The sequence below is a fragment of the Camellia sinensis genome, chromosome 9, assembly GCF_055761805.1.
Source record: "Camellia sinensis isolate YWXY chromosome 9, ASM5576180v1, whole genome shotgun sequence".
Classification (NCBI taxonomy): Eukaryota; Viridiplantae; Streptophyta; class Magnoliopsida; order Ericales; family Theaceae; genus Camellia; species Camellia sinensis.
Window position 1 is genome coordinate 77342014 of NC_138969.1, and position 24088 is coordinate 77366101.

General features: G+C 41.4%; 1 protein-coding gene across 4 annotated transcripts in view; it reads left to right on the forward strand.

Annotated features, from left to right (window-relative positions):
• Window positions 1–24088, forward strand: part of LOC114307942 (E3 ubiquitin-protein ligase COP1) — a 51072-nt gene that overhangs the window by 18913 nt on the left and 8071 nt on the right. For 3 of the 4 annotated variants that reach the window (XR_003645291.2, XM_028253427.2, XM_028253429.2), the window contains exons 2-3: window positions 20908–20985; window positions 23917–24072. Coding sequence is in view for 3 of the 4 variants with exons in the window: in XM_028253427.2 (XP_028109228.2) it covers window positions 20908–20985; window positions 23917–24072 (234 nt within the window). In the remaining variant the exon portion in view is untranslated. Of the gene's footprint in view, window positions 1–20907; window positions 20986–23912; window positions 24073–24088 lie in introns of all 4 variants that reach the window. The other variant, XM_028253431.2, reaches the window with a different exon arrangement.

The window sequence follows — 24088 nt, forward strand, 5'->3', positions numbered from 1 at the left end:
TAAATAGGGAGGAAGAAAGTCAAAAGATGGCATGTACCTTAAAAAGGTTGTGGGAACCATTTTCCAACAATAAAAAACCAAAAAAGAAAACCAAACATCGATTTTAGCAAATCGAATCGATTCACGATTCATCGATTCAGTTCACCGATTCACGTACGATTCATAGCTATTTGAGATTCACATAACCTATTCGAAGTGATTACCTATTGAATCGAATTGAATCGATTACCTATTGAATTGAATTGAATCGAATCATATGATTCGTATCACGAAACATACGATTCTAATAACAGAAATTGAGTAATAGGGCCATATATTGACCCAAAAAAATAAATGAAAAACTAGAGAAGAAGTACTGTCAATCAAAACAGGGGGCTAAAATAGTCTTAGTAAAGAAAAGAAACTTGCGGCAAAGGAGGAACTAAGAACAAGGTGGGTAGATCATCATAGGCTTGATCGAGTGGGCTCATCGGGGCTGGGTGATGTCGCGAAGAAGAGTAGAGGTGGCTGAGTGAGTAACGAAGTAAACCATAGGGACTTAGGTGGGTCGCGACTCTTAGCGAAGCATCAGAGGGTGTCGAAACACAGTTGATGGGTGTCGGCTGGTGCTAGGTGGCCTCTGAATGGTGTCGAGTGGTGAGTGGTGCTATCGGCTGATGAAGGATGATAAGGTATGAACCTTAGGACTTTGATACCATGTTTCTTTAAGAGAAATCAAACTTAGGCTGTGTTGCATGTGAAGCTTGGGTAACCAGCTTAGGGTATGATAGAAGATCACCCCTTATTTATAAATGAAGATTAGGGTTTACAAAGAAAACAATTACAAGATCCCTGAGGGTATAAAATGATTACAGACCCTACTCACTTTCGGCTAATATAATATGCCAAACACTTTCGGCTAACATAATATGCTAACACTCCCCCTCAAGTTGGTGCGAAGATATCTCTCATGCCCAGCTTGCCTAATATGTCATGAAATGGTTTATTCCCAATTCCCTTGGTGAGAATGTCAGCAAGTTGTTCACCAGACTGGACAAAAGGAGTACAAATGGTACCACTAGTGAGTTTCTCCTTAATGAAGTGGCGATCAATCTCAACATGTTTTGTCCTGTCATGTTGAACGGGATTGTGAGCGATGTTGATGGCGGCCTTATTATCACAGTATAACCGCATGGAGTCCGTCTGATCAATACCTAGATCACTTAACAATAATTTGATCCATAAAAGTTCACACACACCTTGTGCCATAGCTCTAAACTCAGCTTCTGCACTTGACCTGGCAACCACATTCTGTTTCTTACTCCTCCAAGTAACTAGGTTGCCGCCAACAAATGTGCAATACCCTGAAGTTGATCTCCTATCAGTTACTGACCCAGCCCAGTCAGCATCTGTATAGGCCTCTACACGAAGATGATCATACTTTGAAAAATACAGACCCTTACCAGGAGCAGACTTCAAATACCTCAAGATTCTCATGACAACCTCATAGTGAATCTGATGAGGAGCATGCATAAACTGACTAACTACACTGACAGCAACAGCAATATCAGGACGGGAGTGAGATAGGTAAATGAGCTTACCCACTAATCGTTGATAGCTCCCCCTATCCACAACTTCTCCTCCTTCATCATCCCCCAATTTCTGATTTGGTTCCAGTGGAGTGGCACATGCCTTGCAGCCAAGCATCCCAGTTTCCTTCAACAGGTCAAGCACATATTTTCTCTGTGAGATAAATATCCCATCTTTAGAGCGAGCAACTTCAATTCCCAGAAAATACTTCAAGCTTCCCAAGTCTTTGATTTCAAACTCGTTGGCTAAATATTTCTTCAACAGAGGTATTTCCCCACTATCATTGCCTGTAAGAACTATGTCATCTACATAAACAATAAGGGCTGTAGTCTTACCACGTGAGGAATGTTTCACAAACAATGTGTGATCTGCCTGACTTTGTTTGAAGCCAAATTTCAACATAGCCTGAGTGAATCTCTCAAACCAAGCCCTTGGAGACTGTTTGAGACCATATAATGACTTCCGAAGTTTGCATACTTTGCCTTCTGTTTGATGATCCTCAAAACCCGGAGGAATGTCCATATATACTTCTTCTTCGAGGTCACCATGGAGAAAAGCATTCTTGACATCAAACTGATAAAGCGGCCAATCTAGATTAGCTGCTAGAGAGAGAAGTACTCTGACTGAATTCATTTTAGTCACGGGTGCGAAGGTCTCCTGATAATCAATGCCATATGTCTGAGTAAACCCTTTTGCCACAAGTCTTGCCTTGTAACGCTCAATAGACCCATCTGCTTTGTGTTTCACAGTATATACCCATTTACATCCCACAGGTCGTTTGCCCGTAGGTAACTCAGTCAATTCCCAAGTGCCATTCTTCCTAAGTGCTTTCATTTCCTCAATCATGGCTAGTTTCCACTCAGAGGTAGCAAGAGCATCCTGAAAATGGTTAGGAATGCTAACAGAGGAAATATTGGACACAAACGCTCTATATGAGGATGACAAATGAGAGTATGATACAAATTGTGAGATAGGATGTTGAGTACAAGATCTCACACCCTTCCTCTTGGCAATAGGAACATCAAGATCAATGGTCTCACGAGATTCAAAGTTACCTAGACTCTCATCAGAAGCAGGAGATGGCAGTGGAGTAGCAGAAACGGTCCCGTGTATCCAGTTAACTTGTTTTCTGTCTATGTCCCGGACATAAACATGCTCGTCCTTATTCTTGGTGACAGTGGGTTCTATAGTTTCAGTAGAGGGAGGTGCAAGAACAACTGGTTCCACCATAGGAAGCACAGTAGTAGAGGGTGGTGCAAGAGCAACTGGTTCCACCATAGGAAGCACAGTAGTAGAGGGTGGTGCAAGAGCAACTGGTTCTTCCATAGGAGGCACAGGGCTCACTTCACACCAAGGCTCCCCCGGAAATGAGGATGGTGACACCGGAGAGGACAAGAAATAGGACTGAGATTCAAAGAAAGTGACATCCATGGACACAAACCACTTACGAGAAGAAGGGTGGTAACATTTATACCCTTTTTGAGTAGGAGAGTAACCAAGGAAAACACACTTGAGGGAGCGAGGGTCCAACTTACCACGAGAGGGAGAGTGATTATGGACAAAACAGACACAACCAAATATTTTGGGAGGAATAGAAAACAAGGACTGAGAACCGAGGAGGACGTGAAGCGGAGCCTGTTTGTCCAAGACCTGGGTAGGAAGACGATTAATAAGATGGGCAGCGGTGAGAACAGCGTCGCCCCAATAGAGTCGAGGCACATTCATAAAAAAACACATGCACCGAGCCATGTCAAGAAGATGCCGATTCTTGCGTTCGGCCACCCCATTTTGTTGGGGGGTATTGGTGCAAGAGGTCTGATGGATAATGCCATGAGTAGAGAAATATTGTCCTAACTCAGAAGCTATGTATTCCCCGCCATTATCAGAACGAAATATTTTGATAGTGGCCCCAAACTGAGTACAAATCATCTTATGAAAAGTGCGAAACACAGAGAAAACCTCACTCTTATCTTTCATGAGATACACCCAAGTAGCACGAGAAAAATCATCAATAAATGTAACAAACCAGCGATGACCGTTCACAGACAGAACACGAGAGGGACCCCAAACATCAGAATGTATTAATGAAAAAGGAACTAAGCTTTTATTCAAACTGGGAGCAAAAGAAGCTCTATGTTGTTTTCCAAGTTGACAAGACTCACAAAGAAAGTCAGACACATGATGATTTGCGAAACTAGAAGGAAATAAATGCTTAAGTAAATGAAATGAGGGATGCCCAAGACGCCGATGCCATAGCCATACATCAGCGGAGGTAGTAGAAGACGTAGTGGTAGAATAAGCAAGTTTGTCCGGTTGATCTAGGAAGTAGAGACCATTTTCTGCACTACCACTGCCAATCGTCCTCCCCGTGACAAGGTCCTGAAAAAGACAATGATCAGGAAAAAACGTCACACGACAATTCAAATCCTGGGTAAGACGACTTAAGGATAATAGATTGACAGAAAACTTGGGAACATGGAGAACAGAAGATAGATGTATGGTAGGAGTGACTTGGACTAAACCTTTTCCAGAAATGGAAGAAACAGTTCCATCGGCAATCCTAACTTTGTCCTGACCTGAAGAGGGCTTATAGACAGAGAAAAGATCAGAGGAGCCAGACATATGATCTGAGGCACCAGAATCAATAATCCACGGCAAAGATGGATGACACAGGAAAGCACAAGGAGAAGATGCTAAGTTACCTGAGCGGGCAAAGGACGAGGAAGCGGTACTGAGAGCAGTAGAAGATCGGCGGTCCAACAATTGGCGCAAAGCATCCTCCAGCTCAGTATCAGAAGCTTGGGTAACAGAAGTAGAATTAGAATCAAGGGTATCAACGGCACTAGACTGATGAGCCCGGGAATAGGAACTACGGCCCCTAGATTGACCTGACCGACCTCCTCGCGAACCAGACCGATCACCGCGACCCCCAGATGGAGTCCCATGAAGCTTCCAACACGTCTCACGAGTATGCCGCGGCTTCTTGCAATAATCACAGAATACAGACTCCTTAGCAGCAGACGGATGAGGCAGGCTGAGGCCATCTCGAGGAGTAGACAGTAATGCGGAACGATCAGTAGAGACAGGGGACATCATAGCAGACCGGCGACTCTCCTCATTTTGTACATAAGAAAATGCCTCCTGAAGTGAAGGAAGAGTATCCATACTCAGAACTCGACCCCTAACTGGATCATACTCTACATTTAGGCCGGCCAAAAATTTAAAGACCCGTTCCCGTGAGATGAACTTCTTGTACCCGACAGAATCAGTAAGGCAAACGGGCTTATAGTCTTCCAGGTGATCAAGGCGTTTCCAGCCGTTGGTGAGGAAAGTGAAGTACTGAAGAACAGTCTGCTCCCCCTGAAGTGAGCTCTCAATAGAGCGGCGCAACTCAAATGCCTGTGAAAAATTCCCTTTGCAGGAATAGGTAGCAGCCACAGCCTCCCAAACGTCCTGGGCAGTCTCCATAGATAAGTAGCCCTCACCAAGTTCTGGAACCATCGAATGGATAAGCTAACTCATAATTAAAGAGTTGGTAATCTCCCATTGGTCATAACCTGAGTCAGTGGTACTAGGTGCCTGTATCCTGCCATCAACATATCCCATCTTCCCTCTGCTCTTCAAAAACATAGTCAAGCTTTGAGACCATGCTAGGTAGTTTTGACCATTAAATAGAGAGGTGGTGATTTTCAGACTAGGGTTGGGGTTCTCAGTCATGGTAGTAGGTAGAATGGGACTTTCACTCTTTGGTGTTTGAGAAGAAGGGGACGCACTGGTGGAATCTGTCATGGATACAATACTACCGAACCCGCAACAAAACTAGTAGCAATCACAAACCTGGAAGGTGGTAATGATATAACAGGCACAATGACCACTATAAAGATATAACAAAATTTAAGAAACCATTTTTTTTTTTTTTTTTTTTGTTTTTTTTTTTTCGGTTTTTTTTTTTTTTATATATAAATTGATATCAGGATATATACATGGATTTATATATAAATATAAATATATATATATCAGGCTAGTTTTATATATATATTAATACATATATATATTTATATATACACTAGGTCTGAGATCATACCACAGTGAGGACGACGAGTGACGACGACGATGAGGGGTGAGGAAGACGAGTGACGAACGTCTGGAGGAGCTGGACGAGTGACGAGCAGAGGGGCTGAGGAGCTGAGGAAGACGACGACGAGCTGAGGAGCTGAGGAGATCGACGAGCAGAGGAGAAGAACGAAGACGAAGAACGAAGACGAAGCAGATGGTCCAACCGGTTGATGAAGACGAAGCAGCGTGACAACAGTGACTGAAGATCGACCCAGTAGATGATCCAACTAGGTACGTTTTTGAACCCTAACCCTAGAGGTGAAGCTCTGATACCATGAAGCTTGGGTAACCAGCTTAGGGTATGATAGAAGATCACCCCTTATTTATAAATGAAGATTAGGGTTTACAAAGAAAACAATTACAAGATGATCCCTGAGGGTATAAAATGATTACAGACCCTACTCACTTTCGGCTAATATAATATGCCAAACACTTTCGGCTAATATAATATGCTAACAGCATGGACTTGGCACTTTGGGGCGAAGTACCCGTGTCGACACGACACGACACGACACGGGTGCGGGTGTGGAATCTATGTCGGATTCGTGTGTTCTCTCTCGGACACGGCTCTTTACAGAAAGCAAAAGAAATGAAAGAGGGAGAGAGAAAGAACCTGGTCGCCTGTCGAAACGACGAAGACATCGGTCGTTGCTTCGACTGCTTCGACATGCTCGATGCTCGATCTCCATCTCCTGCTCTGTCTTCTCGCGATCTCCTTCTCTGTCTTCTCTCTCCTCTCTCGATCTGTCGATCTCTCTTCCTCTCATTTCGTCTCTCGATCTCGATCTCCGTCTACTCTCTCTCTCGGTCGCCGACTTTTTTCTTCTCTTTTCTCTTCTCTCGATCTCCCTCTATTTTCTTCTCTATTCTCTCTGTCTATTTGCTTCTCTTTTTCTTTATATTATATTAGTATATAATACAAATTTCATTAATATAATAATATATATTATATATTATATTAGTATATAATATAAATTTCATTAATACAATAATATATAATATTATTCATCCAAAAAAAATTATATAATATAATATATCATAAATAATATGATTTTTATATCTAAAATAAAAATAACTTATTTTATCATGTATAATGTAATTTATTTTATATCTAAAATAATTTTTATAATTCTTATTTGTTATTTATATAAGATAACTCATCTTCATATAATAAATATTTTAAAAAAAAAAAAAACTATTAATGTATCCCTGTACCCGTATCCAAATTTGGATACATATCCATGTATCCTTAATTTTTAATTTTGAAGTATCCGACCCTTAGATATGCACCCGTACCTGATACCCGTATCCGAGTCCGTGTAACCTAGAGCTTAGGTTGTGATTTGTTATCACATCCTTTTGTATTAATAACCAAAAACTTACATAAGAATCCCTTAGCCTAAATAAGGAAACATACAACTAATGATAGTAAAAGATAATTAGCAAAAGATAACACTAACAGCGTGTCCCTGCTGTGTCCGTTTGTCCGGCATGGATACGACACTTATTTTGTCAGTGCTTCATAGGTCAAGCATCAAGCTTTTCCCTTTCTTCTTCTTTGCCCCTTCTCTTTTCTCCCTTATTTTTTTCATTGCAAAACACTCTCTCTCTCTCTCTCTCTCTCATATTTTGTTTTTATTTCAAGAGAGACTTCAAATTTCTATATATATATGTAAGAATTGCTTTGGTACACAAGGCTTGTATATTCATTCCTATTTTACCCTTGGTAACACAATTGAATTACTCCTAAGGCTTGTATTTTGCCATTTCTTCCCAAATTGGCCTGCTTTTTGTGCTTGAATAACTGACTTACCATCAAGGCTTGGGACCATTCAATTGACTACTTTCTTGTCCTTTATCAAGTAAGAATATTATAACTTTGTCTTGTCCCTATTGTCATTTTCGTTGTTTTTGGGGTTCTTCATAAAATTTTGACACTTTATTTCATGAATTTACTACTTTGACCCTATTGTATGCGGTATGTAGACCTCATCAAATTATTTTTTGGTAAAATATATGATAATTTATCTATCATCATATGTCACAATTGCATTATAAAATAAATATTAGTGATAGAAACACTATAGGCCAATGCGATTATGATACTAGATATGAATACTAAGGAAGTTGAGGGGATCGCATAGAATGTTTCCGGTAAAGGTGGAGAGCGGGCTATGCAGGCAGATTTTCTTCCTAGGAGGCCGATTGTTCGAAATGGAGGAGGTAGCGGTGGACCAGATTGGACGTCGACGGTTGTTTATTGTGGAGCGAGAGCAAGGTCTACGGCGGGCAGTGGTGTTGATTGGGTATGAAGTGTGTTGGATTGGTTAGAAAATGAGAATGGTGTTGCGCAATCTAAGCTATCAAACTTTTTTGGGTCGTCTCTATGGAGGTTGACGGAGTGTGGCAGTTTGGGGATCATGGAAGTATTTTGTACCTGTATGGGTGGAGTTGAAGCCAATGGTTGAAGCTGTTTCACTGCCGGTGGGGGTGCGAGGTGGTGTTCTACTGGCGAAGGACAGGCAAGATTTGGTGCAAGTTGATCGGAGAGATTGGTTGGATCTAGGGATTTGAGGGAATCAGCAATGATTTGGGGGGATTTTTAAAGAAATGAGTTTGGAGGTAGGACGTACAGGGATGAAAATGGGGAAGGCTACTCAATATTTGGGCCCAAATCTATTTAGTAGGGACCCTTAGTTAGTGGAAAAGCGTGTTGCTAGCCCAAACCCATGTGGGCCACTTCCAGTTAAGTCGGGTCAAAAGGTGTAACACCCCGAAATAATTCAGCATAAATAAAATGCATCAACCCATATACACTAGATCATAATCCCGTCACACAAGTGATGCTGGAAGGTCGTATTCACCATGTTCCATTGCATAATTTCAAATGTGTATACAAAAGTAATTCTCACATGCGATTATACATCATTGAAAACTAGTACATGAATCTATAGCATGTGAAATCATTTAATCAAAACAAATAAAGGCCCTCAAGGGCTCACAATTTCCAAGGCATGAGCTTGGTTACACCAAAATGGTCCATCGGATCCATACATGTTTAGCCCTTGGCTTTACAAAATTTACAACAAAAATAAAAGAGCAATCAACTCTTCACAAAATATATCCACGCCTTCAACTCGGCGGGATCACCACATCTTTACCTGCACCAAAATCCCATAGGGGTGAGCATGAAGCCCAATAGAGAATCCTTACAAAGTATATATAGTTATGCAAATTTTCCCTAATCATTAAATGCAAATGTGATGCCATGCAAATTCCATTAGCAGAGGAAAATTTCATTTCATGCACTACTTGAAAATCACCATGTTTTCAATAATATTTGCAACCTCATAAATTTCAAACTTTCAATTTTCAATCAATAGGGGCGGTAAATACGACACAGGTAATTCCTAGGTTGGTGTCTGCAAGTAGACTCAACAAGCACTACCAACAACCCTACTTTACCGGTTGCTAACCGGAAGGGAAGTGGTACCTCCTCCGCGCGTGTTTTCGGTCTTTCACCTCGGATACTCAGGCCAACTTATCAATTCATCTACACCCCCTAACCGGACTTACCAACGTATTTACCCCATGTCATTTCCATAGTTTCAATCACAATATTTCATTCTTAATGGAAGTTCCAATTTTCAAAACCAATTTTCATGATATGCAAGATGTTCATAATGCCAATGCAATAATTAACTATACTATGTGTTCTTTCAACATTTGATCATTTCAAACCATAACAATATGCAGATGTCATCTTCATGTTCCAAAATCTTTCCTATGCTAAGAAACTCTTCATTAATGTAAATATATATGTATAAGCATCTGTATATAACAAAACATTTCTTATCCTCTTTGTCTATCGTGGCACAATTCATAACAAATTAGTCTCTTAAAGACTACATGTGATGTTTTCAACATTAATCTCCAAGAATTTACAATTTCCACAATCCATGGTACCCACCAATTTGCCACTTCTCAACTATACATGTTCATGTGTTTAGTAATAATGTTAAAATAATTTCTTATTGGTCATATACTAAGAAGATTGTTATTTAACGAAACATATGATAAAATCTACACTCCTTCATTCATTTAACACAAGAAAGAAAGAAAGAAAATCTATAGGTTATGTCCATACGTCCCAAAATCCCCAAATTTCTAGGATTCTTTATCAAAAACAAAATATCTCCCCATTTCTTGGTGAAACCCCACCCAAAAACATCTTTCTTAGATTAATAAGATGAAGCCCTCAAGGATTTACTTAGAAACATTTGAAAGTTTAAACCCTTTTTTAAAAAATCTCTACACTCTTGAGCCACAAACCCAACTCTCAAAATAAATTCAAGAGAAACATAAAATCAACATTTAATCTTGTAGAACATGTATATATAGCGTAAGAAAGTCCCTACCTCAAGGTTTTGGAGGAGATTGAGACAAGAAACCCTAGAATCAAAAGAGGAGAGATCTTTGATTTCCACCACACAAAGTGAAGCCCTAGCTTTGATCTTTATGATTTGAGAGAGATGATGACTCTATGCCCAGGGGAGGGCAAGGAAAATCAAAGAGTTTTAGTGTTTGAGGAGGGTTTTTAGAGGGGAGGAGAAAAAGATGTTTAGAGTGAGAGGGAAATGCCCAAAATGTGATACACACTCGGCCAAAAAGAGAAAAAAAAATAGAGATTCGGACTGCCCAGATTGCTGCATGTGCGGCCCTCACCCCCGTACGTGCGGTGGTCCTGCCGCACCTCAGCCCGCGCCTGCCTTTTAGGCAGTGTGCAACCCTCAGAACCTCACCTCTCCCTGCACGTGCGGCCTAGGGCCTCGCACGTGCAGCCCTGGCCCAGTAGCCCAGAAATTTCTGGTTCGATCCTCAGGCACTCCGGACCTGACCCTGCACTCTCTGAAACAAGTCAAAGTCAATCACCGAAAGACAAGAACAAGGTTTTTGATTGAGAACCAAAACTTCTGGACACTACAACCCAATGGGAAACAAAAGAGAACGGAGCGAATAATTATTCCCGGTCATCACAGAAGGCAAACCCACCTGTCGAATGGGTACTCGAATCATTGTGCAGCAGCATTGGGTTATGACATCAGTGCGATGGTGTAGGTGCATCGAAGTCACTTAGGGAGAAGCTGAGAGGCTCGTCGGAGGGTTGCAATACTCTGACAGTGATTTCACCTTGTGGGAAGTCGGCGAAGATGGTTGGGTCGCCACACTTGAGTTTGAGAGGTACGCCGATAAAGGAGGAGTCTGTTTGTTAGATGGAGACTATGGGGAGTCAACAGGGGTCTGGGATGGTGAATGAGGCTTGTTGGGCAGATTTGGGTGATAGTTTGGCTTTGGTGCTTCGGCCTCTTGCAGTGGAAGTTGGAGAGGTTGCTTCGAATGTAGTGGAATATGATATTGAAGAAGACCTAGAGCCCGACTTCCAAAGGGAGGAGGATGAAAAATTGAACGCCGACTTCCAGGGGGTCCAGCCATCAACTTCGGCAGAGGTTTTTGATTGGGTGTTGGCCTAGATTTATGAGGTTAGTAAACCTTTGGGAGTTTCAATCGAGCGTCATGAGGAGGAGGCTCTGAAATTGTTTTATGCTATTGAGGCATCATGGCAAGGAAGTGCACCCTCTTGGCAGGAGCTGTAAATTGTTTGACAGAAAGGGAAGGGCGTTAGGGAGCTACATAGCTTGGAGTGCTCAGTTAACTATGATCGGAGTACAGGTAGGGGTGACTGCAGGGCAAGGAAAGGGCGTGGAAATCAATTGTTATTGCCATGCATCTAAAAGTTGTCTTGGAATATGTAGGGTTTGAATGATTCGGGTAAAAGGGTGGTGGTCAAATCCTTATTGAAGAGTGCTAGGGCGAATGCGGTATGTATTCAGGAGACAAAGATAGAGTGTGTGTACGGAGGGGAGGTAGGGAGTTAGTTCGAGAGCTGTGGGGGGGACGACATGTGGATTGGGCATTTTTACTAGCTATAAGGGTGGTAGGTGGTGTTCTCCTCTACTGGGATAGTAGGGTAGTGGTAAAGGAGGGGGAAGAGGTGGGGGGTTTCTTGTTATCTTGCTTGTTTTGTTGTGTTGAGGATGATTTCCGGTGGGTGTTTACAGGGGTGTATGGGCTAGTGAGGGGTTTAGAGTGAGTTGCCTTTCGGGAGGAGTTGCAAAGCATTGCATTTTGTTGGGAGGTGCCTTGGTGTGTCGGGGGTGACTTTAATGTGGTACGGAGTGTGGAGGAGAATATGGGGGTGAGTCAGGCGGTGGATACTACGCGGGATTTCTCTTCATTCATTGATGAAATGGAGCTGATTGACTTGCTGTTATAGGGAGGCGACTTCACATGGTTTGGAGGCTGGGCAACTATGAAGCATGGGTACTTCGAAAAATATGCCGTACCCGTACCGGGTACTTACTGGCGTACCGTACCTCGTATGGTACTTCTGCATACGTACCGGGTACACGAAACACGTATCCAAGTTTTTTCTTCTTAATTTTTAACGTACCCAGACGTACCTAGTATATATCCAAGCCGTACCGTACCTCAGTTGAAACAATATATTCCTTCTACTACAGAGATAAAACTCATTTCACTAGATTTCTTTTTCAGTTTTTGTTTTATGCTTAGCATGATTTTAAAATTAAACTATGGTTTGTAAGTTGTTTAATATATTGATATTTAATTTTAATTTATACTTTTCATTTTGGCATTAAATGTTAATTATAGGTTGGACCTTAACAAATTAAACCATTTAATTATTTTTTGCATTACTCTAAATTAAAAATAAATATTTTTTTACAAGCCGTACCCGTACCCGTACCCGTACCCTATTTTTTTTGAATTTTACCGTATCGACGTACCCGTATCGTACCAGTACCAGTACTCGTACCCGTACCTATGCTTCATAGCTGGGCAATGTCCCGGATTGACAGGTTTCAGCGTACTAGGGACTGGGAGGATCACTTTTCTCAGATGACTCAAATTAGATTGTAGCGCTTGGTTGCTGATCATTGGCTGATTTTATTGGACAACGAGGGGCTTAGAGTGGTCCGTCATCGTTTTGTTTTGAGAATATGTGGTTACAATCAAAGGGTTTTGTGGAGAAGTGGTGGGTGGATGAGTTACAGTGTGGTGGGGATGCCTAGTTGTTGTTTGCCTCAGAAGTTGAAACTCCTTAAGGTAGACTTAAATGGTGGAATATGCAGCTGTTTGATTCTTTAGAGGTTCAAAATGTGAACATTTTGGTAGTGCTGCAGCGGTTGGATGCGAAAGAGGTTGGAGGGGGCCTGTCTGAAGAGCATTTGGCTGTAGGCGGGATGGGCTAGGAAGGAGTTTGGGTGGGTTGCTCGGATGGAGGAGATCATGCAAGATTTAATGTATAAAAATATAGAGAGAATTGTATTATTGATAGATTGTATTGAATTGTGTATATTACAATTACAAGGATTCCTATTATATAGGAGTGTGTTTGGGAGTAGGTGGAGAGGTGGAGTAGGTGAAGTGGAGGTGGTAGTGGTGTAGTGGGTTAGGTTTAGTGGAGAGGTGGAGTAGGTGAAGTGGAGGTGGTAGTGGTGTAGTGGGTTAGGTTTAGTGGAGTAGGTGAGGTGGTAGTGGTGGTAGGTTTATGGTAAATTCTAACAGCCCCCCGCAAACTCAAGGAGGATAGAAACTAACCAACTTGAGTTTGAAGAGAGGAACAAAACAAGAAAATACATAAAAATAAAAATAAAAAAAAGGATAGGAGACACTGTATGGTCGTGTCAGACCATTGGTGAAGACTGTATGGTTATGGCAGACCGATGTAGAAGACAGTTTATGGGGTTATGTCGGACCGGTGTAGAAGACAGTTTATGGGGTCATGTCGGACCGTTGTAGCAGACAATGTTGTGACAGTTGTGGTGACAGTTTACGGAGTCTTGCTGGACCCTTGTAGAAACTAACCGGAATCAATGTCGGGACAGTTTACAGAGTCTTGTCGGACCCATAAAGGAGCTAACCGGAATCAATGTCGGGACAGTTTACAGAGTCTTGTCGGACCCATAAAGGAGCTAACCGGAATCAATGTCGGGACAGTTTACAGAGTCTTGTCGGACCCCTTAAAAAATCGCATCCTCAAAAGGTGCGCCCAATTCATAAAAATGCGTGCCATCAAAAGGCGTGCCATCAAAAGACGTGCCATCAAAAGGCGTGTCCACTTTATCAAAAGATGTGCCATGAAAAGGCGTGCCAGTTTGTCGGGCGTCAAGAGGCGCGCGATGCGCGTGGCAGCCTCGGCTATTTAACCAAGACGAAGGCAGAGGCTGAGGCAGAGAAAAAACTGAGAGAAACCTCTGAAAAATCCTTCGTGTTGCTGAGAAAGATAGTTCCGTTTGCGGAGAGAGATAGTCTGTAATACTCTGTTGCCCAGAAAATAGTCTGTAACACTTTGTTGCCCAGAAAATGGCCTCGTCTTCCCGGAGTCTGCTCACCCTCTTTCCCGACCTCAACGAGTCAACAAGAGAGAGAACTGGAGCGGTGGCACTGGAAACTCAACCAAGTGCCCCGGAGTTTGCTCCGTTGAACTTTCCGATGCGGTCTGTGGAGCAAAGAATGGCAGTACAGTCGGATGTGGAGGCCAATCAGTATACACTGAAGTCATGTGTGGAAACCATGACGGCGGTCACAAACCTGTCGAACCGGCTGCAGAGTAGGACAAATGAGGTGCAGCATTTAAACTCCCAGCTGGCTCTGCTCCAACGCATGTATAAGGATGTGCGAGCAGAGATAAGCGTGCTAAGGGCAGAAAACAAGGAGCTGAAGCGGAAGGCCACCGTGATGTTCCGATTTGGAGGGCCGTCATATACTGCAGTGGAGGAGCAGGGAGTAGTGATCGTGCCCAGTGGAGTGGGAAACACGGAGGCAGCACCGGCAAGGGCCGCCCAGGACGGAGGCAAGAAGAAAAGACCGGCGGCAGAGTAGAGAAGAAAAATCCCACCTGTGAATGTGGTTGTTTCTTTGTATTTTTTTTTTTTTTTTTTTTTTTTGTATGTGGAAACATGGTGATTGGGATGAGTCCCGACATGAATAAAATGAGTTTGGTGTGCAGATCTTCCTCTGCGCTTTTTTTTTTTTTTTTTTTTTGAAAATAATAATAATAAAAATAAAATAAAAATAAAATGAAGTGTTGGAAGCCAGTGGAATCAATGAAGGCTAGTATAATATATTTGAGTGGGAAAAAGAATGATGGGTATGTGGATTATATAATAAAATAAAAGTGGGTGGATGATATGGTGCAGAGTGGCATGTATTGGTGCCTGGCACCCTGTCCGAGAATCATGCACTGGTGGGGCAAAAGTGGGTGGTGGATGACCCAAAGTGAATTGGCATGCTCTGCGTAACAGTTGCAACCCCAGTTCCACCACTGGTGCCAAAAAGAGAACCCTGAGACTGAGAATAACAATAATCTTCACATTAACCCATATAACCGTGGGTGATGGCCAAGAAACCAATTACCTGCAACATTAATGTCTTACTTCTTCCGGTTCTTGTGTTTTACTTTGACAATTTTTCGACCAGACTTGTCAGTGGTCGCACCAGAACCCAATGAAAAGCTGTCTCCAGCACCAAATTCTAGACTACCCGATGACTGAAATAGAGATGGATTTTGCGGAGCGCTCTGATTTGGTTGTTGGCTACCAAATTGAAAGGCGAGCCCTGGCGATGGAGCGGTTGAACCAAACATCATAGGGGCACTGTTGGTAGCAGCAACAGAAACCGAGGATGCTCCAAAGGAGAACCCAGTTGACAGAGACACAGAACTAAATGTTGAGTTAAATGAAGGCTTGGTGGGCTGCCAAGTGGAATTAAATAAGCTTGAAGTGGCACCACTGGTGCTAATGGAGTTCGTCTCCGAAGAGGAAGCTGAAGAACTGAGACCAAAAACAGTGCTTGAGCCAAACACATTAGGAGTTGTCGAAGAACCAAATACAGAACTACTAGTGAAGAAGAAATGAAGGAAATTTGGGTTTGTCCGGCGGGCGGCCAAGGCGAGATTGCCGCCCGCCGGTGAAGCGGAATTACTAAGTTGTTTAACCTTGCTCTGATACCATGCAAGATTTAATGTATAAAAATATAGAGAGAATTGTATTATTGATAGATTGTATTGAATTGTGTATATTACAATTACAAGGATTCCTATTATATAGGAGTGTGTTTGGGAGTAGGTGGAGAGGTGGAGTAGGTGAAGTGGAGGTGGTAGTGGTGTAGTGGGTTAGGTTTAGTGGAGAGGTGGAGTAGGTGAAGTGGAGGTGGTAGTGGTGTAGTGGGTTAGGTTTAGTGGAGTAGGTGAGGTGGTAGTGGTGGTAGGTTTATGGTAAATTCTAACAGATCAGCTTTCGTCGAAAATCCAGATGTTTGTGGTTAAAAGATGGGGTCGAAATACGAAGTTTTTCCATCGAATGGCAAATGCCCATCAGCGGGCGAATCAGATAGGGGGGATAAGGGTAAATGGGGTGGTCTTATTGTCGGAGGAGGACATCAAGGCTGGCATTGTGGATTTCTATCAGCAACACCTATTTTGGGATAAGGGGGACGTATGGAGGTCGGGTCTTGATGGGGTGTCATTTTATGTTATTCCAGAGGTGAATAGTTCGACGCTGGAAAGTTTGTTTTCAGAGGAGGTTCTGGAAGCGTTGAGGAGTATGTCTGGGTATAAGTCTCTAGGGCCTGATGGTTTTTCTATTGCGTTTTCCCAGTAGTATTTGGGGGGGGGGGGAGGGGGTAGTGAAGGAGGAGATGATGGCCATGGTTAAGCATTTTCATCAGACAGGGTAGTTTGAGAAGAGTCTCAATGTGACCTTTATAGCGTTGATCCCAAAAGAGGGGGGGGGGGGAAAGGACATTCGGGATTTTAGACCGATCAGTCTCTTGGGTAGTGTCGACAAATTGTTGGCCAAGGTTTAGCTAATAGGCTTCGGGCTGTTCTATAGGAGGTGGTGTCAGAATCTCAGAACGCTTTCCTGAGTGGCTGTCAGATTTTGGATGCTGTGCTTGTGGCTAATGAGTGTGTGGACTCGTGGCTTCGGCAAGGAAATGAGGGGATTATTTGTAAGCTGAATATCGAGAAGGCATATGACAATGTGAATTGGCAGTTTTGCTGTATGTGCTTCAGCGGATGGGTTTTGGGGATAGATGGAGGCGGTGGGTTCAGTTTTGTATCTCTACTGTGTGGATGCCAGTTTTAGTTAATGGGACACTGGCGGGCTTTTCCCTTATGTGGAGGGGTTTACGTCAGGGTGATCCTCTGTCTTCTCTATTATTTATTTTGGTGATGGAGGCTTTGAGTCGTTTGTTATTTAGAGCGGTCCAAAGGGATTTGGTGCCCTATTTTTAGGTGGGGACGAGCCTTGCCACTTTGGGAGTTAATCATCTTTTTTATGCTGATGATGCGCTCATATTTTGTGATGCTGATGGTTGTGTGCTATTGTGTTTTGAGGCTGTGTCAAGGCTCTGTGTGAATTTGGCAAAGTTGGAATTGATTCCAGTGGGGGTGGTTGCTTGCCTTCTGGTTTTGGCAGCTATTCTAGGGTGTAAAGTGGCTACACTGCTTGTTTACTATGCGGGTCTTCGTTTGAGGGGCTACTTTTAAAGCAAAGGGTGTGTGGGATGGGGTGGTGGATCGAGTGCAATGGCGGCTGACGGGGTGGAAGCGACAGTATCTGTTCATAGGGGGACAAATCACGTTGATCAAGAGTGTCCTGTTGAGTATCCTGACTTACTTTATGTCGATGCATGTGATCCCTGTGGCAGTTGCAAAGCGGTTGCAGAAGTTGCAACAGGACTTTCTGTGGAGTGGAGGGGAGGGCTTATTATTGTCATTTGGTGGCTTGGGAGAGGGTTTATACTCCTAAGGAAAGGGGATTTGGGAATTAGAAAGTTGGTTGTGTTCAATCGGGCTCTTTTGAGGAAATGATTGTGGCGATTTGTGGAGGAAGGTGGGGATGGCCAAGTATGGGTTAGGAGGCGGGGTCTACGAATGGGGTGCGCCAATCTCATGTTGGCTGGGTCGGGAGGAGTTTTGGGGCAGGGTTCGGCTAAAAGTGGGGGTAGGGGATAGGGTTCGCTTTTGGCAGGAAAGTGGTATGATGGTTTGTCTTTGGCAAGGATGTTTCCTTTGATATATGCTATCGTAGTTGATTGTGAGGAATTGGTGTCTTTTGTTAGGGTTAGGTAGGATAATTGTTTGTTCAGAATGTTCATTTGTGCCGCAATTTTCTGTATGGTGCACAATCCCCGCCCCGGGGGGGGGGGGGTTGTGGTGGATTTTTTGGTGTGGGATTGTCTAAGATCTAAAGGGGTTTTCTCGGTGTCTTTGTTCTGTTGTGCGGTTGTGGGTGTTGATGTTGGTGTTCTCCCTTTGGAAGAATATTTAGGTGCCAGGGGTACCATCTAAGGTTTCTTTCTTCGTTTGGACGGCAGTTTTAGGTCGTATTTTGACTATTGATAATTCAGTGCGTCATCGGCATGTTTTGGTGAATTGGTGCTGTTTGTATTATGGAGATGTGGAGAAGCCGATCATTTGCTTATTCATTGCCCGGTTGTGTCTCAGCTTTGGATGTTGATTGTTGCGACTTTTGGTTTGGGTCACGGTATTGATTGACCTTGATATTCTGGCTTTTGTAGATTTTGTGGATGCCTTGATTAGCTAGTTATGTTTGTGCCCTAGAAGGGTGCTATATTCTTTGTATCGCCTTGATACTTTTCTAATAAAGTTTGATTATTTATGCCCCAAAAAAAAAAAAGAAGAAAATTATGATACAAGATATGATAATTAAATTATAATATACAAATATGATCATTATAATATTATTGATGAATTATTTATGAGTTATAACTAACATCACAATGAGTCTTAATCAAATCAATAGGTCATCACCAAAAATCACAAACATCATAATTGGGGCATATGGTACACATGCCAAAATGACCACAAACATCATAATTATGACATGTGATACACATCCCAAAAGGCTTCTTATTATTAAAAAATAGCATGAAGTTCAACTTTGAACAATTCAATGAGGTTACACTATCCGATTAGTTTGTTTTTTGGTTTTGTTTTTTTATGAATGATATGCTCGATAAACCTTGCAATATGAGCTGTTTGATTTTTTTAATCTTCTACTCCATTCAATTCCTAGAAGAAAAATCTTATTTTGGAGTAATAATCTCCAGTAATATTTAATTAATTAACAAAGGCCAAATGCCATTAAATTTAGTGAAATGGAATGATGTTATTATTTTTTAACCTTCAAAAGATCAGCATTCCATTACATTTTTCCCATTAAAACAATACTACCTTAAAGTCAAAAAGTGAAATCAAAATTAAAAAAAAAAAATGTGCAAGTAGCCTGTGCACGACGGGCCTATTTGACTAGTATATATATATATGTGTATATGTATATGTATATCTACACAAGTATGAGGTGGCACACTAATTATAATATTAACTTAATTACTTGATATTAACACTAATTAAGGTAGGTTAACACTAATTAATCAAGTTTAGGACATCACACTTAACCTAGGTAATTATGATTAGGTTTAATTAATCACGATTAGGTCTACTATTCATGTTTAATTGCCACTAATCCCGATTAAGTTTTGCGCATAACATATAAAAATGCAAGGCACATTAGATGAAGTTAATTAAGCGCCTTGATTAGGGAAATATGAACAAGTATATTATCCTTTTGTTAATTATCGCAACTGTTTGCATTCACAAAAAGAGACAAAAGTTATCTCTATGCCTCATAGTTGCAACTTAAAACAAAGCATTTCTCTTTCTGAGACAGACACATACATGCATGAAGAGATGCAAACTCATCTCTTTGTTTTATTGCTGCTGCCCTTAGTTAGACTAGTCTCTTGATTGTCCAATGGTTAACATTCTGCCCACTTGTACTGCTCATATAGTCATATTATTGTATGGAGGACCACACATTTGGAATTAATCAACTACCGTTCTCATTCAAATATAGAGGTGCCTAGTTTCACATTCTGGACTTTCATAAGCTATTGAAGGGAAGAATTGGATCTCAATATGTAAAAAATAAGAAGAGATGTTAAGAAAAGTAGTAAAGAACTTAAACAGTTCATGTACTATATTTTAAACACCCTATTCATATTACCATAGTCTTCCGAGTAGGACTTGTCATCTATAGGGATAGCTTCACATGAAACGCCCTAATTTAACTTCCCTAACTCCAACTTAGCAGAAGGGGCACCTTCTCAACCCTTACTTAGCATAGGGTGCATTGTTCATGCCCTTTTTGGTTCACCAACTTTCTTGTTTTGTTGCTTAGTTGCATCACTCCGGCCTGATCACACGTGGGAAAACACGCATTGGCAAAGCTATGCCTTACAAGAAGTTTCGCCACCTGACACAAAACCAGTTGGAAAAAGTAGAAGAGCTCCAAACTCTTTAAGTTTCTTTGTATCAAAAAATGATTGGTTAAACTTGTGATACCTCTGCCGCTCTGTTTGGAATTCATTACATCCTCTTTCTCTTCAATTTTGTGAGTTTGCATACTTCTAACAGGATGTCATGTCCGTGTTTGACATTGACACACTTCCTAATACACATCCTATTAGATTTTAAATTTTGTAAGAACTAGACACGCTTCAGACATAAGGCTCTAGGTTGGTTTGGTTTGGACAACTAGACGATATATATGTTCATAGCTTAGGCGGACATTGAAGCATATCTGAAGTTTAATGCCTAAAAGTTCCAATTTGTTTATGATTAGACTTTCTAAAAGAGGTATTACGAAATTTTCAATTTATAGAATGTGAAAAATGATTTCTTATTATTTTAATATTTGAAGTTGTAAACACACTTGTAATGTAAAAATGAAGAAATTATTATTATCCACACATATATATAAAAGTATATAATTATTTATGTGTGTCTCTGGTGTGCATCTCCTAACTTTTTTGAAAAATGTGGTGTTAGTGCATCCATATTGCATCATATTTGTGTTTCATCCTTAGGAGTTCAAACTGACATGCGATGATGCAATATCTGAATTCAACTCTGAAGATGTAAAATTGCTAAAAAATGTAATTATGAAGTAGTGGAACTATATACGTTAGGGTGTTTCTTTAAATTTTTAGCATATCTTGCAATTATCTGCCATGATACTAAGCTTATTGTGAACATTTTGTCAAATTTTGTAGTTATTGAAGGAGACTTCTGCTCGTCAAATAGCAAAAACTGCTAGTCCTTTTAAACAACTTCATCATGCATTGCAACAGGTCAGTTGTTAAATTTAGGAATATTTTGAAAGAAATGCCTTTGATTATATTACTGTTCAATACAAAATTTTGAAGTACTTTTTGTATTGCACTGCTTTGTATATGTAGTGACATTTTTTTTGCAATATGTGGTGTACTCCATGGGACAACTTACATTTTATGCTATAATGTGTTGTGTGATAATGTAGATAAATTTATTTATACGTTGAATTATTTTTTACCTAAAATGACTGGACTTGATGCTTAAACTGTTTGTTTATAAGTTACAAGTGAAGTGCTAGATTGCTTAGTACTTCAACGAGTGCATGTTAATGTGCTGAAGTGTGTTGGGGCTAACATGATGTCTGCAGCGCATCACTTGGCTTGCCTGAGGTGGCTTATGACATATCTTTCGAAGATATGTTGTCATCACAGTGCTAGGCTTATATTTAAATAACTTGTGTCTACATATGTATAATGTATATGTTTTTGCTATTGCTTCACTATTATAACATATCTATAATTCAAAATAATTTTGGAGGCATTTTTTAGGCTTCCTATAGGGATTTGGGATTTCTTGGCATTTGTTGTATCTTTATTTTCGTTTAAGGTATTTTAATATCATATTTGATAGTTTTAGTTAAACTTTTGTTGTAGACCTCTTATGATATCATTTTTAACAAAATGTCAATGGATTCCAGCCATCCTATTGTGGGTGTATCTATACTGCACTCTCAGTATGTGGCAAGCCCCATGGGTGCCACGTCAGTGCCACCTCGGCATCATCATCTCCATGTGGCAGTCCTCTTGAGGCACCATGATGATCTCGAGCAGACAAATTGGGCTTATATGCCTAGCCTAAGTGGGGGCATATATACCATTCAGTATGGTTGCTCAGTCCATTAACGTGCTTGCCTTCCTAGCGCGTTTGTTGCCTTACCGCATCCACCGTCCGAGAGCTAAAGCAGCAAGTGAACAAGTCAAAGTATGAAGAGCCGAACGCATCAGTTGCAACACTATGTGGTGGAGCCAAGCTTACCTGCTCGACCATAGCCTACTCGGCTGTTCAAGGTTGAGTCGAGTCGAGCTGAGCCATAGGTTGTTCAAGTTTGACTTGAAAACTTAACAAGTTTCAAAATGTGTTTAAGCTTGTTTTTTTAATTTTCAAGTCAATCTCGAACATATTTTAATCAATCCAATCACTAGCCAAGCTTAAGTAACTTGATTTTTCATAATGCATATAATTGAGTCGTGTCTAGCAGGTAGATTGTTCAAGCTTGGTATGATGACTTAACGAGTTTTAAAATCTGTTTAAACTTTACTTGTTTACATAATGAGTCGATCTCAAACAAAATCTTTAACGAGCTGAACATGAGTAGCTTAGTTCGTTTTACATTCTTATGTCTACCTTGTGCACTTACCTGTTTAGTTGGGATCATTACTTACTTGTTTAGTTGGGATCATTACTTACTACTATCATGGCCATCACTTGCCATCCTAGGCTGGGAGCAGGACCTAGACATCAATTGCTTGGGATTGTTGGAGGATTGTGGATTGGATGCTAAGATCATGGGCTTGTTGAGGTTGCTCAACTTACTTCCTAAGAGAAGACTACTCCTGACCAGTCTCGGAGAGAGGGACATTGACCCAACACTTGACACCTGAAGAGAGATATCATACTTACCACCACATATGTCATGCTATGATACACCTTCTGATGCATCATACCTACCTCTGCAGCTTCCATGATACAGCCTCCGAAGTTTGAATCATAGGACACAATGATAGGCCTAATACCTCCGCTTTGTCGAACCAAGGAGCGTTGACAACCTGTCCATTAGTGAGTCGGCCTCCACCGGTCTTGGTGTTTCAATAGGGAGTATCAATGCATGTAGAACACAATCACAAATTTGGCTATCATCTTCCATAGCTCTGGTGATTGAGGGCTCTGACTGTCACCCTCTCTCAATCTAAGGCTTCCTTGGTTCTCTCATTTGCTACCTCCAATGATCTGTGGCCATTGAAGTGTTGGTCGTCTTCCCAGAGGTCCATGACCAACCACCGCACATACCTAATACCTACAACATACTCCATTGAAGTGTCTGACCAATACCTCAAACGAAGAGCTAACCTCTCGGCCGTCCATCACTAAGTAACTCCGCTTATTACCTAAGAGTGTATTGCAGCAGAACCAATAGCTCCCTGTTGACTCTGCTGGAAGCACAAAGAGGAGTCATCACTAAGTAACTTCGCTTATTGCCTAAGAGTGTATTGTAGCAGAACTAATAGCTCCTTATTGACTCTTTGGTGGCAGCACAAAGAGGAGCCATTCTTCCCTCCTTCCTTCATCATCCCAGAATGTCGCACCAGCTCTGACTAGCTCAGACGTCAAACCCTCTCCTCAAAATAACTTGCAGGCCTCTACAACAGGAGAGTAGCCTGTTGGCCCCCTCCATTGGCCTCAATTTTAAATGAAGCTTATGCACCTCAGATGGTTCCTGTTGTGGGAACTATTATTGTGATGGCTTCAACACATCCTCCACCTCCTCTCACTGAGCAACCTCTTACACTTAACATGGCAAAGGAGCACATACTGATCCTCTTTCAGATGAGCTAGGGATATCTCCCTATTTCACACGAACTGGACTGTCCTCCTTTCCCACTTGGATATGTCCCTGGACTTTGACTGTAATCATTTGCAACACTGTAAAGTGTGATTCATTTCATGTAGAACCTAGATGACTCACAACAATAAATGATTATGCAGGACAGATATATCAATAAATGTTGCCTCTGGACAGCATCTCTTTTCCAGTTGGGATCTAAGTAGAATTAATCATCTTGACTCACTTCTCTAACTGTAATGGTGTATGTATGCACGTTTTGTCTTTCCATCCATTCTTGACGGCTTTCATTTGTTAGAAAGTGACTTTTTTTGTGGTTGTTAGACAGGGTTGTGATGTGTCAGTTAAGGAGCTAGACAGTCTCTTGACTCTGCTTGAAGAGAAAAAGAGAAAAATAGAACAAGAAGAAGCTGAGACAAATATGCAGATTCTCCTAGACTTTTTGCATTGCCTAAGGAAGCAAAAGCTTGAAGAGCTCAATGAGGTTCTTGTACTTGACT